Genomic DNA, 17,716 nt, shown 5'->3' with positions numbered 1-17,716 from the left:
CAAATGTTGTAAAAATGACTAGGGCTATGACCTTCACCTAGGTGTTTGCCTAATGGGATAAAAACCTTAAAGCTTGTTTTATTGGTCGGGGTGTATTATAGCTATCAACACTCAATTACCCACTCAATATTTCTCGGTCAGAGGGGTGATATTGCCCAATTTGGCTTTCTCAAGTTCAAATGGGTATTGAACAAAACGGTTGATAAAAGCTCAAGTCGGGTTATAACTATCTCTAGGTTGAACTCTTTAATTAGGATTATCAATCTCTTAATTGACCCAATTTCTTATTAGCCAAATTTTTCTAGACTAAGTCTCTCTTTCTCAAGTAGAGACCAAGTCAAATAGGCATGAACTAATATTTGCAACCATTAATTTCATAAATAAAAGCAAGAACAAGGCTAAATAATAAACACCCAACCACAAACAAGCATTAAATTAAACACCCATTAAGTTTACGCACTAGGGTTGGGTCACAACCCTAGTGAAAATCTAGCTACTCATGCTTGAAATAGAAGAAATAGAAGAAGAAATGATAATTAAATTCATATTGTAAGATTAATATGATAAAATCTAGGTTAAAATAGCTTAAAATGTGAAAAACTACTAAAAAGAGTAAAAGGAAACGACTACTATAGCAGCTGATGTCAAAAGTTGACCTAAAAATGTGAAACTCGTCTATTTATACAGAGCTAAAAATTTCGGACAAAAATGCCCTTCGAGAGGTTCTGCGGCCGCACATGTGTGGTCCGCACTTTTCTTTAATTTGTCAGGATCGGAAGTCTGTGGCCGTATAATTCTGATATGCGGCCGCAATGCACTCTTTCTGCGGTCCGTATTTTTCATGTTCAGCCGCACCTTGCTCTTCTGCGGTCCGCACTTTTATATCTGCGGTCGCATAGCTCTTCTTCTGCGGCCGACACAATTATTGTGCGGTCCGCACTTCTGGGGGACTTGGAATGCACCTTCTCTGAACTTTGCTTTGGCTTTGCTTTTGCGGTCGCACAATTCATGTGCGGACCGCACTTTGCACCAAACTCTGATGGCTTTTACTTCATAACCTGCTGCAGCAGATGATATTCTGCGGTCCACACTTCTGAGCTTTTGTGCTTTTTATGTCCTTGAGTTCAGATTACTCCTTCTTGAGTTGGATTTCATGTCGGGAGTTCATCTTCCATTATTCATGCAATTAAGCACATTTCATTAATTTTTGGGAATGCAATTAAACGCTTTTGGACTAAAACAAAAGCTAAAAGCCGCTAATAAGTAGTTAAAATCTTCACTTATCAATCGTGCACCACACTTAATACTTAAGCATACGTGTGCAAGATGAGTCACAAGCGACTACTAGATTCACTTGCATTCATGCAAAACTAACTAGCACAATCGGAAACCAAGTGAGTAAAAGTTGCACACGACCCGCACATGACTCGTGCCTAAGTCAACTACGGGTTGACATTCATTCGGAACGAATGCAATTTAAGTGCAAAGACCCCTAAATGGCCACCCTACACTTAAAAGACGTTCATATATCCATAGAAGTATGTTTGTTACTTAGACTTTGCACGACCTTTCAAAAAGTTCGGTCAGGCAATTTATCAAACAAATTATGTGCATAGTTTTTCTTAGTTTGTGATGTTTCAATTTGTAGCCGAAAACCCTCCAATTAGAATTAAGTTGTGAGAATTACAGTTACCCACCTCACTATGATCAACAACCAAGCATTATAGAACCAATTTACTCTCCAATTTCAATCAACTAATTTAACAAACCCAAAGAAAAGAAATAAAAAGGGACAAAAACTAACCTACGCGGAAAAACGGAGTGGGGACTGTTGCACGAAAAAGGAAGGGGGGAGGGGGGTTACCTTCTGGCCATGGCGACGAGGGAGGAGGGGGACGGTTGGTGGTGGTCGAAAGGGAAGATAGAAGAGATTCAGGTATTGGGGTAGGGGGGGGGGGAGGGGGAGTGGGGTGGAATTTATCATTGAGTTTGAGTGACAGAAAGAGGGGTGGCCTTTTTTTTTTTTGTTAAAGAAATTCTTTGAACTCACCAATGGGCATGCCTAGGGCTCGCACGACACGAGACCCCTGGCAAGCCCCCAAAACTTACGTCTTTGTGCCAGTCTATTCCGTATATTTTACTATTTTGAATTTTCAGCCAAGGTCAGTAGCGTGCCAAAATTCGCGCAATGTGTGGAGCCTAGGCAAGCCTAGTGCTGGCTAATTTTTTTACTTTGCCCATTTGGCCACTTTTTTGCCATATTTTATGATTTCTCACCCCTAACCATACTTCTTTGCATTTTTTTCATACCTGCAACACTCAAAAACATGTCACACACCCTAAAAATAAAAATAAAAATAAAAAAAAATCACCAAAATTGGATTGCTTCCCAAGGAGCGTTAATTTAATGTCGTGACACGACGAGTTACAACAAATCCATGGGTTGCCTCCCAGGAAGTGCCTGATTTAACGTCATGACACGACGCAACTCATCACAGTCAAATTATGATATTAGTACTTAACCATATTTTAATTTTTTATAAGACCGCGCAAAGCGCGAACAAGTACATTAGTGTAAGATTATAAGAGAAAGTTACTGAAGCTATTTAAAGTTCAAAATTTACGATTGCATTGGCTTGTCAATTGAATGAAATTAAGTAATTGGAGTTTCTAGTTATCATATGACATCTTATTTGTGCGTTTTTATTATTTTCAAGATGAAGTTTCTAGTTATCATATGACATCTTATTTGTGCGTTTTTATTATTTTCAAGATGATAAAAAGTATACGAAATTATTGGACTTCCCTTTATCCTGTGAATATCTTTGTACTTATAATCCACAAGCTGGATGTACCTTTATACTAAAGGGGGGAAAAGAGTTTGCACAGTTCGCCGCAGCTGATAAAAGAGGAATTCCGTTGCCGGGACTTGAACCCGGGTCTCTCGGGTGAGAGCCGAGTATCCTAACCACCTAGACTACAACGGAGGAGTTGCTATATGTTTGGTACTAATTTATTTAATCGTATAAATGGATAGACTAACAAGCAATCAACTCAACGAAGCAATTAAAACTAACGCTAAATCCATGTTACTTTTGTTAGGAATGCTTAAGTTCTGATTAAGATTTAAGTAAGTTTCAAATTACATAAGTGATACTATTCTATGCCGGGAATGACATGAACTTCTCAAAAAGATTAAGGTTAGTTCGGATTATGATCAGTTGTCGCCCATCTGCTGAGGTCTTTTATACTATTAATCTGTGAAATGGGAAAATTCAGCCCCGATTCGAATACAAAATTTGCTCCTATAGTTGTTGGTCGAGAAAATGATAAATATATTCACTGTTTGAGAGTTGGTTTAGAAAACGATAAATATTGTTATTTCGGGCATGAAAATAATGAGCATCATCAACTATAAATGCCCTCATAAGAACAACTATACGGTTTTGCTACACCTTAGATAATAGCACCAAGTATCCCAATACATTACAGAACTGCTGTACTTGTATATTAGATTAGTAAATGGTAAGAGAAACCAACCCAAACCAAACAAGTATTAAAGGTAGATTTTGCAATCTCGTGGTTTCCACCAAGTAGGACGGAGACTTTCTGACCTGAACATAAAACCTCATCTGTCAAAGCTCGAAAGTGACACTAGATAGAACAAAAATTTGTTCCCACTGAACGCATGAACCAAATCGAGATTCTACAACACATAAAACTGAATAATGAATTTAGAAATTGTAGATGTCAAAAATTGTAAGCCATTCAACATAAAAAGCATGAAGATATCGCCATTAGAATACGAGTTAGCAGAGAAAGGATCCAGGATTCATCACACCCTTCACATAATTTAAAGAAATACATCTCCAAGAAACTCGAGAACATTTTGATGTTATATCATACAATCAGAATTTCAAACTTTACTATGTTGATAACTAATATCTGGGAAATGTAAAATGATCTCTATTTTGTCTGTCTATCTGAACAAACCTAGAGCAGTCTTAAACCACGCAACACAGAGAACTTCTTTAAGTAGCAGCACAAGAGATGCCATTAACTGTAACATTTTCCATCCTACATAAGCAATAAACTTGTAATACAGAAATCAAAGCAATACAACAGAAGTGGCACTTTTGCTGCTGTAGAGAACAACATCATACAAAGCATAAAATCTCAGCAACGTTATATTTTCTTGATAAGGCATGGAATCCCAGCAACATTATATCTCTTAAACAGAGATCACAGCAGCTTTCATATTACCCAATTTAAGAACTTGTTCAATATTGACTGGCTTTAGGGTAGAAAGCCAAGGTATAGACATTTTCTAGATGCTTCCTCAGATTACAATATCCCAAAGAAAGATCACAGTTTTAGTAACAACTATCAAAATATGAAATGAAAACCAGTTAGATTCCCTCCAGCTTCGCGCCACTACCACATTTTCCATAAGGTTCTTATCCACTAGGTAATCCCCTAAAAGGGTGCACATTGTTGAATGATACTTTGAGCCAGGGAACAAAAATCCCAATACATTACACTCATTACTACCTTATTACAATTAGCAAGTCTTCTGAAGAGCTAATGAAAAGAACAATATATATTGGGACAAACTCCATAATATGGTGAGACTTCAGCCTCAGGTTGAACAAGTTCATCCGACATTAACAAAGAAAACTACAGCTTCCTGAGGTCAATATGATCCACAAAAATAAGCAAATGTTCCTAGATGCGCTTTAAAAAATCGAGATCAAGGAAAAAACTATTGCTCGATGCATTCAGAAAGATTAAGATAGAGCCACTAAATGCCACACAACAATGGACAGAAAACAAAACAGTTGGTTACTAGTTAGTTATCCTCATAATAAAACTGCAGACAACTGTAGTTGAACATGTCACAAGACAAACTACATTCCTTCAACTCTCTCCATTCATTTTCTATAAAATTCTTTCTATCTTGATCCTTTCCAAAATGATTTGGGAAAATGAGGAATAATGGAATCTTTTTAAAGTTAGAGAACATTTGCATTTTGCATTTAATCACATGCTCTTACAGGAGTTTACGTGACATGTTGACCCTACTAGATACTATGGATACTAATGGGTATGCCATACTCCCTGTGTCCCAATTTATGTGATGCAATTTCCGTTTTAGTCTGTCCCAAAAAGAAAGATACCTTTCTATATTTAGAAATAATTTAACTTTAAACTTCCTATTTTACCCTTCATGAGTTGATTTATAGCCACACAATTATCTATAGCTTGTTTTAGACCACAAGTTTCAAGAAAAAAAAATCTTTCTTAAATTTCGTGTCCAGTCAAAATGTATCACATAGAATGGGACGGAGTACATATTTAGCTTATAAGTCAAAAGCCTAATTTTTTACTTAAATTCTATGTCCTTTTCCATCTTCCCTTTGCATGTGCATAATCAAAATGAGAAACAAAAATGCAAAACCACGTCTGTTAGTTTTCCTATCTTTGGGTTGCACATTAGGTGAAATATTCACTGAAATTGAGGATTGGATATAGATAATGTGAGGACGTCTGACTTCACTGAAATTGAAGATTGGAGTAGAGTGAAAGTTCTAGAACTAGAAAGGAGATATGCATATTTATTTGTTGCGAAATAATAAATGCATTTTTGAAATATTCACTATTTCCAACAAACCTTGAGAAGATTCCTCCAGCAGAAGCAGGCTATAGCACTATAGCAGTGTATTCACAGGACAAACTAAACATGATAGAAAATTAGACAAATTCATTTGAGGCTCCAATAGGGAACCAACCAGCCCAAGAAAGTTCGATGAAGTCTAACCTAAATTAAATATTTAGAGATCCTTGCAAATGATTTTTAATTAGTTATACTCTTTTTCCTCAAGCCTTCCGAGAGAAGCGCGATCAGAATTAGCAAAAACATAGAACTGTCAGAAAGTCTTTAACACCTAAACCAGAGCACCAGAATATATACACATCAAAGGCAACATATTAACGATATATCTCACAATCTACAGGCCCAATATGCAGTGAAAAGCAAGATGATTGAGTCAAGCAGTAATGGAAAAGAAAAGCTGCAAATATACTCAAATGGAGGAGTTATATCAGGCAAAGCTTTAGAAATCTCCCGGTTGTTTTCTCATTATTTATTCATAGTAATATGATAGGAAGGTGACAACTCGTTCAGAGAGACAAATTCAATGTATTTAACTATATACCACCTTATATACTCGCAATGTGTCTTCTGCATCATCACAAGAATCATATCTATTATGAGCAAAATCTTAGAAAGAATCATAAGAATTTCGCTGTGCTCTCACACAATACGATACTATATGAACATCTAATGCTATGAAAAATCTAAGCCTAGCAGAGTCTAACAAGAGTGAGAACACACGCAAACCATGCAGAGAAAGAGAAGGGACCAGCATACGCAACTAGGGGGAAACAGAATCTTCCTAGGACCTTGAGATCATGCTACAAGATCGAGCCAATCGAAACTTCAGGCTGCCTCCATCTACGGTAGCCTCACTCTCAACTGGACCATGGTTGTACTGCTTCCTGCAACCTGGACAACGACCATCCTCCTCAAGAATCCTCTTGTGGCAAAAAAGGCAAAGTATGAAGCCACATGTACAAGGGTGAAAACTCGTGTCTGTAAGATCCAAATCCTCACAGCATATAGGACATGATGTGGGTACCGATAACCTTTTACATCCCCATACAGAACCTCCACGGCAATGCCGCTCAGAATTCATAGGGAAACTATATTGCTTAGACAAGTTTGGCAGAATCTGTGGACGGAATGCATCGTCGGACCTCCACGCCTTGCAACTAACTGGAGGTCTAGATGCCAAACCTCTGTGCTCAGACTTCTGCTTTGTTGTATCAATACCTGTAACCCCATTAGAAACGTCGGTCCGAGAACTCAAATGCACATTCTCATCCCTCTCTCGAGGCGAATCCAAACCAGGATGCTGCTGCTCCAACTTCTGATCAGTGGCAGCCAAAGCATCTGCAACAGCCTCCCAATCGTCCAAGCAGTCATCATCATCCCCCTGTTCATCTTCTTCACTCAAACTTCCGGAACAACACCCACCACTTCCACTGCAACTGCTAATACTACTGCTGCTGCTCCCTGCAAAATTGGCCGCAGAATCATTCCCTTCCATAATACTACTAGTATGGCTTATGGGACAGTTAGAATTCGAATCCGAATCGCTGTATTGGTTTGAGGAATCAATATTTACTTCATTGTCTTCCTCCGCTCTCGGCTTTATCTCTAACTTCTCTATCAACCGGCCCCTCTCGTTTGCAACATTAGTTGCCGGAGCCTGATTCCCACCAACATTCATTTCATCCTTCGACCCTTTGTTCTTCACTATACAAAAACCCAGAATTACCAAGAATTAAAAACATACAAGTATAAAAGTTAAATAAATAATCACATAACCACTGTATAGTACCATTCTTGAAATTTAAAAAAATACTATATCTTTTAAAAAATCACCAAAGAGAATTACTGATACATGCAAGATATATGGGAAGGGGGGAGGGGGGGGGGGGGGGGGATCTTTGACAACCTTGTGAAAGCCACTGCTCGCGTCGAGCATCAAGCTTGCACTGCTTCAACTTGGCCGACCGGTTAGCCTGACATTGGCAGAAAGAAATCTCAGAAATTTAACTCAATCTTGTTATCGCAGAAATTTAATTCAATAAGAAACTTCAAGAAATATTGATCCATCAACTTAACGAAAGTCAATTTCACTAATTGTCAGGGCTATATCCAACTAGATTAACTCGTATTTTTACAATTAAAATTCAGTATTTTAAATTCCAAGTACTATATGTTGCAATTTTGTCAGGAGCTAACTATTTTGGAGAATAAAGAATACTAGAAATTATACGAATTGGAAAAAATAAAGGAAAAAGCAAAAATATAATTTCCCCATATCAGGAAATTACAAGAAAATAATATAAGTTGCAACTTCCCAATATCAAAATGGTAAAAAAAAATAGTGCCAAATATTTACACTAAAAACTAAAAAGATATGGAAGAAAATAAAACAAAGTTACCCTTTTTTTCTTGGCGAAATCTTTGGGATTAGAGGAAGCCACAGGGATGGAAGCGTTAGGGAATGAATCAGAAACCATGGCTACTGATTAATCGATTGGTCCAGAGAAATGAAAAACCCCTAAATTGATCAGAGAAATATCAAACTCAAGAATTTAGGAGAGAGAAAGGAGATGGTATTGGCGAGTGAATGAGAAGGGATAACAGAAACTGGAGATTATGTGCTTCCTTCACTTTTTCAGCCTTCTAAAACCAAACGTGAACCACGGAAGTACGTATATATAGACTAATTTATGTCCAGAATTGACCTTGGTTTTAATGCAAATATCTCTGCGACCAAAGAGATGACGCGAAGAGTAATTGAAATATCTAGGGGTGATAATGACTTTAGGGCTGTGAGTACCGAAGGACGGCAGAACGACGTTGTTTGATGAATGTGCCAACTTTTGGGTAATTCGTTGGTCCCTATTAGGTGAGTGCAAGAACAACAAAAACTGAACGAAACGAAATGAAAGGAAAAACTAAATCGAAGTCAAAAAATAAACGTGTACTTTTGTTTAGTTCTATTAAATTTAATAAAGCACGATACGATTTAAAGTCGCCACGGGTACGATGTTTAGATCGGGTTTCATGTCGTATCAGTGAGATGTTGAGTACGGTTCCTTATATTTATTTTGTGTGTGTGTTGTTTCTTACCCTTGGGATAAGTTCATAGAGTTTGTCTGGTTTATTTGAGTGTTATGGGGGCTGGGTAGTTCTTTACCCGAGTTCGTTTTCCTTATTGGTCATATTCGAGTTGTAGCTTGTTGGCGCATTGATGGCATCGTATGAGATTTTAGACGGTGTTTGAGGCAAGGATTCTTGTTGAGCGGAGGAATTCCATAAATTATTGATTTGGCGGGTGGTTATGAGATTCTACACATTTTTTTCATTGTCGCAATATTATAAGGGTTCGAACATAGCTTATATGTGTTATAAGGTATACTACGGGCATCGAGTTAGTGAATTTGCAGCTTCTATGGTTGGAGGATGTTATTATAGGCATACGAATTATGCAGTGCATTGTGTGATTTCAACATGGGTGCTTGATCATGTTTTGGTACATCGTGTTGAAATTGATACAGTGTTCGTATGTTAGAATCAGGTCTTGTAGAGAATTCCGAATGTTGGAGTTTGGTTTTAAGTCTTGTGGGCTAAGGTGGTAGGAAGGATCTTCAGTCTGGCTTGAGCTGATGTGCTCATATGAGTTGTGGTTGCACGGGTAGGTGCACAAGTTGTTAAACATTGCTTTTGGGCAACTCTGGAACGATTCTTGGCACGTTCGAGGACGAACGCATGTTTAAGTGTGGGAGAATATAACGATCCGACTGGTTATTTTGAGCTCTAGCGCGTCGTTCAACGGTTTGAGGCCTTGAGTAGCTTCATTTCATGTATCGTGACTTGCACGTGTGGTTGGCTTCGGTTTTTCGGGAAGCTCAGAGTTGATTTGGAAAGAAAATTCTCAATTGAGAAGCTTTAAGTTGAAAGAGTTAGCCAAGATATGACTCTTGAGTAAACTATCTCGGAATCGGAATTTGAAGGTTCCAATAGGTTCGTATGATGATTTTGGACTTGGGCGTATCTTCGGGTTGAGTATCGGATGGTCCAGGAACGTTTCGGTGCTTATTGTGGAAAGCTGGCATTTTGAGGGTTTTAGAATTTCGTTAGTTTGATTTAAAGTGGACTTTGGTGTTATTGATGTCTGTTTGGGATTCCGAGCCTTGGAATAGGTTCGTATTGTGATTTGTGACTTGTACGTAAAATTTGGCGTCATTCTGAAATGTCTAAGTGGGATTCGGACGCGTTCAGCGAAGCATGAAGGTTTGAAAGTTAAGAGAGTTTAAAAAAATGAGTTTGGTCTTTAATTCTTGATTTTGATGTTGTAATTTGTGTTCCAAGCCTTTGAACTGCTGATATCTGACGCCAGGGGTGTGAATCGCGATCACGAAGATCTGGGCCGCGATCGCGAAGAGCAAAGTGCATGTCTGACCTTGTGAATCGTGATTGCGTAAGGTAGGATCGTGATCGCGAAGAAGAAATTTCTGCTATCAGTGGTCTGATTTCAGGATCTTATATCTTGCAATATATAAGGAATTTGGAGATGATCAAAAAATAAAAGTTGCGTCCTTTGAATCTAGTTTTTGGAAAATTAAACTGTTTGCCATTTGGAAATTGATATAAAAAGTTATGACCAATATACCGAAAGGTGCCTGTGAAGAAGAAAACACAATTTATACATCACGATCGCGGGATTTTGGTCGCAATCGCGAAGAAGGAAACGATGCTGGAACTTTTGTTAACCGTTATTGCATGGCTAATGACTGCGATGGCGAAGAAGGAGGCCTGGCATGTGTATTAAACATCTATTTTTTGGATTTTGAGCTCATTTCTTCACTTTTAAGTTCTTGGAGCACATATGGGGCGATTTGAGGTGATTCTTGAAGATCATTTTTGCTTGAGACTAGACTTGTGTGAAGTATCAGACTTACAATTCGTGATATATGGAGAGCTAATTGATTAGCAGTAGAGATTTCACTTCATGTTATGAATTTCTCCCGAGTTTTACGTATTTGTCCGAAAGTTTTCTTGAATTTCACAACTCACACGTATATTTGTGAGTGGGGCCAGTGACCCATCAAGTCCTCACTATTCCTATGGGAATGGGCTGATCACCTCAGCAATATCATTACGGGATCGGGTCGTTCGCCTCGGCAGTATTATGAGATACACCTATGGTTCGTGCCGGTCAACCCTCGATAGTGTACACGGTTATGGGATTAGGCTTAACGCCTCACCGGTACTATTATGGGATCGGGCCGTACGCCATGGCAAGAATTCTTGCCTCTGCTCTTATGGGATCGGGCCGCTCGCGTCCGCAGAATCGTACGAAATACTTGATAAGGAGTTTGCGTACTCATGAGTTTTTGCTGACTGGAGATGTGACCGTTGATTTATTGTTGACCATTACGTAATCTATTTGAGAAGGTATCCAGTATTTGAGGACTTTGTGTTCGTCGTTCAGTCGTAGACTGTATTATTTGCTATATATGTGCTCAGTATTTACTTACCATATTTCATACTTGTCTACTTTATTATATTTGCATTATTGGACCACAAGTAAGTGTCAATGTCGGCCCCTCATCACTACTTTTTCGGGGTTATACTAGATACTTACTGGGTATGGTTGATTTATATACTCGGGCTACACTTCTGCACTTATTGTGCATGTATATATTTCTGGTGGTCATTTAGGTGCAAGGGCGCAACTATTGAGAGGGCTTTTAGGTGAGCTACATCCCATGATACGATCCGCAGCACACAGAGTCTCCATCTTGTTCATTTATGTTATCCTGTCTATTTTACATTCTAGACAAATGTTGTATTATTGTTGTACTTCCTATTAGACGTTCATGCACTTGTGACACTAGTTTTTTGGGATATTCTAATTGATGTTATTGGTTTTGCATTAATATGGTCGCTTTTATTTTATATCTTACTAATATTGTACGTATCCATGACTTTAAATGCATTAAATTCATCATTTAATAAAACTTATGATTTCAAAAGTAATAAAATGAATACTTATTTAGATGGTTCGATGTTGGCTTGCCTAACGACGACGTTGTACGCCATCATGGCCAATAGTGAATTTTGGGTTGTGATAATTATGTGAATCGAACACTATATAAACCCATACCCAATTCCCCTAAGGAAGACTCGAGAATCACTGCTCTCTCACTCATACTCACTTTATTTGGCTCTAGTTCTCCGAGAACTCTTGTTTGTTTTCATTCTTGGCCGGCTGAAATCCAAAGCAACTCGGATATGGTTCTGTAGACCTACTCCTGCACAAGCACTGCTCGGAGTACTCGAGGCTCTTGTGAACTTTGAAGTGCCTGAGAGCCTGTGGTTTTTGTTACTCAAACTCGTTCACTTGCAATCACTACTATATTGCTACTGGATTTTTGATTTGCTTGTTTGTTTACTTCTCTTCACGACTCGTTAGTACTTTGGACCCCTAAAAGCTTTAATTTTCTATTGCACACTTAAAAGTCATACTTAGAATCCATGTCCTGCTCCCAACAAATGTTTATGTGAATTACTGTAGTAGAAAGCATGCTTTAGGGTTGTGGTTTTTTATTTGTGTGAATTGCAGTCTCTATGATGTTATGTGTTGTTTTGCCTTTCATTACAACTTATATGATCAAGGTAGAATTTTGTATTTCCATGTCTTGATGCTGTTAGCCAGTTTGGTTTAGGCACTTCTTTACATGAATCATTGTCCATATGTTAGTCGTACTCACCCCTATGTATGTGCTCTATTGACCTGTAGAATCCCCTATTTTCTTTAAAATTGGATAAAAACATACCCCATTTGACTTGATGAGTTCCCTGCCAAGAAACCATGTATATAGGATGTTTCTATCTTACTTTCGTACTAGACTTTCCTGTATGAATTCCTGTCTGGTTTTATTCTCTATGATTAAGTCTTGACCATTCTAGAAGACCTATCCCTAAGATGTTGTCACTCTGAATTAATTTCATGATCCTGATAAGCCACCAAATGTGTGTTTGTTCTACTGGACCTATGTGTTCTGTATACCCCTTAATATTGTATATGCCTAGAGAAACCTTTGATGAGATTTTATGAAACTGATGTACTCTCAAATGTGTTCTTGTCCTACTTATATGCTCTTTCACCTCTTAGATATCACATCCCAGGATATTATTTAGAGACTTATGTTCTTGGTTAGTTTGTAACATTAAGGATCTGAGTGCATATGTTCTTGCCTAAATTTGAAGTCGCCTAGATGACTAGTTTGCATAGACTTTCACTTGTATTATTTGTATTCATGTTGGTTGTTAGTTATAATGGGTAAACAAAGTAAAGTTTGCTTGGTCTCGATTTGTTGGGCGAAGCTTGGTATTGGGTTTGAGGCATACTATTAGCTTGATCTTTTGCACCTGGAGTTTGGGCTTTCCGTCCGCATGAAGTTCTAAGTCTATTTGAAGGCCCAAGAGTACGACTGGGTTATTTTTTATTCACATTGGGCCTGTAATTGTTTCTATTTGGCTTGTAGTAACTTGTAAAGACAAATAGACGGGAAAAATAGTGGATTGGGCCTGGGATAGCTTAAATCTTGCATGCTTTTGTATATAACATGCGTATAGGATCAAACATCTTTGCTTGTTACTTGTCATTGTAAATAATGCATAATGTCCTATGCGCTACCTGCTATTAGCAAATCATGTCTGTAGGAAATTTATCTCTTGCCTGCTTCACTTAGAAACCACAATCCTAGGACTTTAACTAATGTGAATGGGACACTGCATGTATAATTTGTCTAAAGGGCTAATTAACCAACAATATCACCTATTTAACATGTCTATAGAGTCTATCATGTATTAATTTGCTCGCTTATCTTTACGATTGTCTGGCTATCATGTGCTTAAGTTTTTATATTTAGATATCATGCCTATAGGATCTACTCTATGCCTATTTGTTCGACTATCTATTTCTACGCTTAGAGATCATGTCTTAGGAATCCAAGCTTAGAAACCATGCCTATAAGGTTTTTATGCTAAATTAAAACTGTTTGTGGTATCATGCTTGTGATGATCCAAAAGGTCATTTTTAAATTTAATAATTATTTCTGTGTCCTAAGACCTCGAAAAATACTATTCATCATTCCTCGATTTACGTGTGCAGTCCGTATAATTTTCTGAAAAGTTTTTATATGAAAAATTGATTAAAATGAGAAATAGAGCCTTAAAACTCAACTGAGTTGACTTTGGTCAACATTTTTAGCAAACGGACTCGGATCAGTATTTTGACAGTTCTGGTAGGTGCGTATTATGATTTGGGACTTGGGCGTATGCTCAGAATTTAATTCGGAGGTCCCTAGCTCGAGTTATCGCATGTTGTCGAAAATGTTTTAAGTTTAAAGGTTTAATGACTTAAGAGATTTGAGTAATGTTTGACTTTGTTGATACCGGGTCCATATTTTAGTTTCGGAATCCGGTATAGCTCGGTTACTATATTTATGACTTGTCTGCTAAATTTGGTGAGAAACGGAGCTGGTTTGACGTGATTCGGGCTTCCGAATGTTAAAATAGAAATTCTAAAGTTTCTTAAAAATTTTATTTGATTTGGTGTCCGATTCATAGTTCTAGGAATTATTTTGGTATTTTGATCGTGCGGGCAAGTCCGTATGATATTTTTGGACTTGTGTGCATGTACGGTTTAGAGCCCCGAGGGCTTGGGGTGAGTTTTGGGTAGCCTACGGACCTTTTGAACTTTGAAAAAAAATCTGGTTTTTGAGCTTCATCTGTCATCTGGTGCATGGTGCTTCGCGATCACAAAGCCATTTCCGCGATCGCGAAGAGTAAATTATGAGCCGTGAATTTTACCCTTCGCGTTTGCGAAGATAGGCATGCGATCGCGGAAGGTTAGCTCCCAGAGCACCGCGAACACGAGGTCCAAGCCGCGTTCGCGTAGAAGGAATGAAGGCAGAAGTTGGCATGCCATTTGTGCTACGCGATCGCGTAAGGCTGAGAAAATGTTCTCTGCGATCGCATGACCATTTACGCGATCGCGTAGAGTTAAAAAAATATGGGCAGCCAAAATATGATTCGCGATCGCAAAGAATTATCCGCGATCGCGAAGAGTAAAATGGACCTGGGCAGAAATAGTTCTACGCGATTGCGATGAGTAAAAATCTGGACAATAGAACTTAAGTTCTCGAAATGGGATTTCGTCCCATTTTCGATTTTGTGCTCGGGTAAGACGATTTTCGGGCAATTTTCACGAAAAAATATTGGTGTAAGTGTCCTTATCCTATATTGAATATATTTCATGATTCCATACTCATTTACATCGTGAATACGTGAATTTATGGAAGAAAAATTAAATTTTTATAAAATTTTCCAAAAATGTAAAATTAAGATTTGAAGGTCAATCCGGTGTCGGAATTCGATAATATTTGTATGGTTGAACTCGTACCGGAAAGGGTGTTTGGATTTTGTGAGTTTTTTTGGGATTCGAGATGTAGGTCCCACTATTGATGCTTGAAATAAATCTCGGATTTTAATCCGGAACAATTAGTAAATTCATATGGAATTAATTCCTTCGATTTGTATTAAATATATTGAATTGTTTATGACTAGATTTGAGGATTTTGGATACTAATTCGCGAGGTAAGGGTTTATTGGAAACTTGAATTTGGTTGCGAAGCGAGGTAAGTGTCGTGGTTAACCTTGACTTGAGGGAATAGAACCCTTGAATTATTTGCTATGTGAATTTCATGTACAATAATGTATAGGCAAGGTGACGAGTGCCTATACTTTGTCAATTTAATTGTTTGCTTAATTATTTAAACATGTTAAATTGTTTTAAGACATGTATTAATTGCTATAATAATTATTTTTCTCCTATTCTTTGTTAAATATTAATTTTTGAATTTCTGTAATAATTGTCACATGATTAATTGATTTATGTGTCTTAATTGCTACTTGACATTTAGCATATTAAAAATTATACTGCCTGTTTTCTCTCCGATTTCCACAATTAATTACTACTTGTCATTGTTTGTTTTATAGATGAATTATAATTCTTGTATGCCTTGATGCTTAACAGTTTCTCATTGAACGTGGTATTTAATGGAGTATTTTTATTACTTTTAAGAGTTGTTAAAATACATGGGGGGATCGGGTTGCACGCCGCAACGAAAATGAAAACAAATATATTAGGAGATCGGGTTGCACACCGCAATAGAATTATTTAAAGTTTATATTGGGGGATTGGGTTGCACGCCGCAACAGATTTATTTAAAGTTTATATTGTTGGAGCGGGTTGCACGCCGCAACGGAAATTTATTGAGAAATTTTATTGTTGGGGTGGGTTGCACGTCGCAACGAAAGTTGATTGAATTAGTAATTGGTTATGACTGTCGAGTTGACTTCAACTGTTAAAATAAGTTACCTGATTTATTTCTATTATTGTTGTTATTATTATTATTGTGTACATGTTAATGTAAGTGACATGCCTTAGCCTCGTCACTACTTCGTCGAGGTTAGGCTCTGCACTTACCAGTATATGGGGTCGGTTGTACTGATACTACACTCTGCACTTCTTGTCCAGATTTCAGAGTTGGTCCCAATGACGTACTGTAGATTTGCCCGGATACAGCTACCAGTGGAGACTTGAGGTATAACTGCACTGCGTTCGCAGTTCTGAAGTCCCCTTCTATCTTATCTCAGCTGTGTATTATATTTCAAATAACTTGAACTTTATTCAGACCTTTATTTGTATTATTCTAGAAGCTCGTGCACTTGTGACTCCAAATTCTGGGATGGTATTTAGATAACGCGTCTATTATGGATTATTCAATTTATTTCAGACCTTATTTCCGCATTTGTTTTCTTTGTTATTAATTAATTTAAAATTATGTTAAAATGGCTAATTATATTCTAACATTGGCTTGCCTAGCAAGTGAAATGTTAGGCGCTTTCACAGTCCAGGAGGTGAGAATTTTGGGTCATGACAATGCTCCAAAACTGTGCTCTTAATACTTTACACGTAGAAACAATGACTATAGGGTCTATGAACAAAAGCTCAATATCACTTAACTGTCGTGCCACCTAAAATCAATCTAAAACCTGATCATTTAGAGATCCTGCCTATAGGACCTAAATAATGAGGTCTGCTTTGTTAGATTATTCGTGTATAAATCATGAACTTGATTAACTCATTATTGGCCGTCTAGAGATCATGTTTTGAGTCTCAATTAGTTAATGCAGTAATGTGATCCGATTCCTAACTGTTCGACCAAATATCATGACTAGAGAAGCATGGTCATATGATAGTTCCCTTATCAATTCTGCCACTTCTCCGTAACTGTTAATTGATAATTGTTTGACGTTCATGTCAATCTACATGTAGAGGTAAATGTGAGCCATGTTGTGTTAGTTGTGCCTTTTGTGGAGTCTTATCTGTTTGAATTACTTGGCGCTTAGTCTTTTAGTTTTGAGCAGACTAGGATGAGTCTAGAACTGCCTATATAGTGGTCCAATACCTCCTGAACCATAGACACGAGACGGGTAGGCATGTATAGGGTACAACTTAGAATTGAATTAGTGCGCTTTAGGTAAACAAGTTAAATATAGTAATCGAGTAGCTGGAGATGATAGTTTGTGCTTGCTGGATAATATGAACAACCATTGCACTTAAAGGTTGCAGAGTATTATTTATGTTGCACTGGGTGATCCTTTAGGCTGAAAAATTTAGGACCCTTCATCGTGTCTAATTGTTCGTTGTTGTTGAGAAATTTAGATTTATATAAGTTCAACATCTTGTAGTCAAAGGAGTTGTACCAATGTTCCTTCAAATTGTTCTCTTAAATTATTTCCATATTACTTCTTCAAAGTAGCTACTTGTTAGTTGTCGGACTATATATGATCACCCAATTCTATTTAGAATAATTAACCACTTGCTTTGATCGATTATCCCTTTAGTTTAATAATGAATTAACTTGCATGCTCAGTTAGGAAAATTAATTATAATTTAATAAAGCCTACATAGTTTAGAATTCGGTCAGGAACCACAGT

General features: G+C 37.5%; 1 protein-coding gene, 1 long non-coding RNA gene and 1 other non-coding gene across 4 annotated transcripts; all 3 read right to left on the bottom strand.

The window, feature by feature from the left end:
• Positions 1–957: 957 nt before the first annotated feature.
• Positions 958–2,180, bottom strand: LOC138900502 (uncharacterized). Its single transcript, XR_011411558.1, has 2 exons — positions 1,865–2,180; positions 958–1,168 (listed from the first exon to the last, which is right to left on the bottom strand). It is a non-coding gene; the product is annotated as an uncharacterized lncRNA (long non-coding RNA).
• Positions 2,181–2,914: 734 nt separating this feature from the next.
• Positions 2,915–2,987, bottom strand: TRNAE-CUC (transfer RNA glutamic acid (anticodon CUC)). Its single transcript has one exon. It is a non-coding gene; the product is annotated as a tRNA-Glu (tRNA).
• A 3,125-nt stretch (positions 2,988–6,112) lies between these two features.
• LOC104120269 (uncharacterized) lies at positions 6,113–8,335 on the bottom strand. Of its 2 annotated transcripts, none has more exons than XM_009632014.4 (3): positions 8,074–8,335; positions 7,581–7,647; positions 6,113–7,373 (listed from the first exon to the last, which is right to left on the bottom strand). In XM_009632014.4, the coding sequence occupies exons 2-3, from the start codon at positions 7,608–7,610 to the stop codon at positions 6,456–6,458; spliced, it is 948 nt and encodes a 315-aa protein (XP_009630309.1). In that variant the 5' UTR covers positions 7,611–7,647; positions 8,074–8,335; the 3' UTR covers positions 6,113–6,455. The 2 variants fall into 2 exon arrangements, with proteins under 2 accessions (XP_009630309.1, XP_009630308.1); XM_009632013.4 differs by having other exon boundaries at positions 6,113–7,378; positions 8,074–8,334.
• Positions 8,336–17,716: the final 9,381 nt, after the last annotated feature.

The sequence above is a fragment of the Nicotiana tomentosiformis genome, chromosome 10 (assembly GCF_000390325.3).
Source record: "Nicotiana tomentosiformis chromosome 10, ASM39032v3, whole genome shotgun sequence".
NCBI classification, from domain to species: domain Eukaryota; kingdom Viridiplantae; phylum Streptophyta; class Magnoliopsida; order Solanales; family Solanaceae; genus Nicotiana; species Nicotiana tomentosiformis.
Note: the sequence above shows the minus strand (reverse complement) of the source record. Positions and strands in the feature narration are given on the sequence as shown.

Excerpts from the sequence above, each read along its gene's own strand:
- LOC104120269 (XM_009632013.4), bottom strand. The coding sequence starts at position 8,151 with ATGGTTTCTGATTCATTCCCTAACGCTTCCATCCCTGTGGCTTCCTCT. Across the intron at positions 7,648-8,073 it reads ATTTCGCCAAGAAAAAAAGG|GCTAACCGGTCGGCCAAGTT; the intron begins GTAACTTTGTTT and ends TGCCAATGTCAG. Across the intron at positions 7,379-7,580 it reads CGAGCAGTGGCTTTCACAAG|TGAAGAACAAAGGGTCGAAG; the intron begins GTTGTCAAAGAT and ends GTTTTTGTATAG.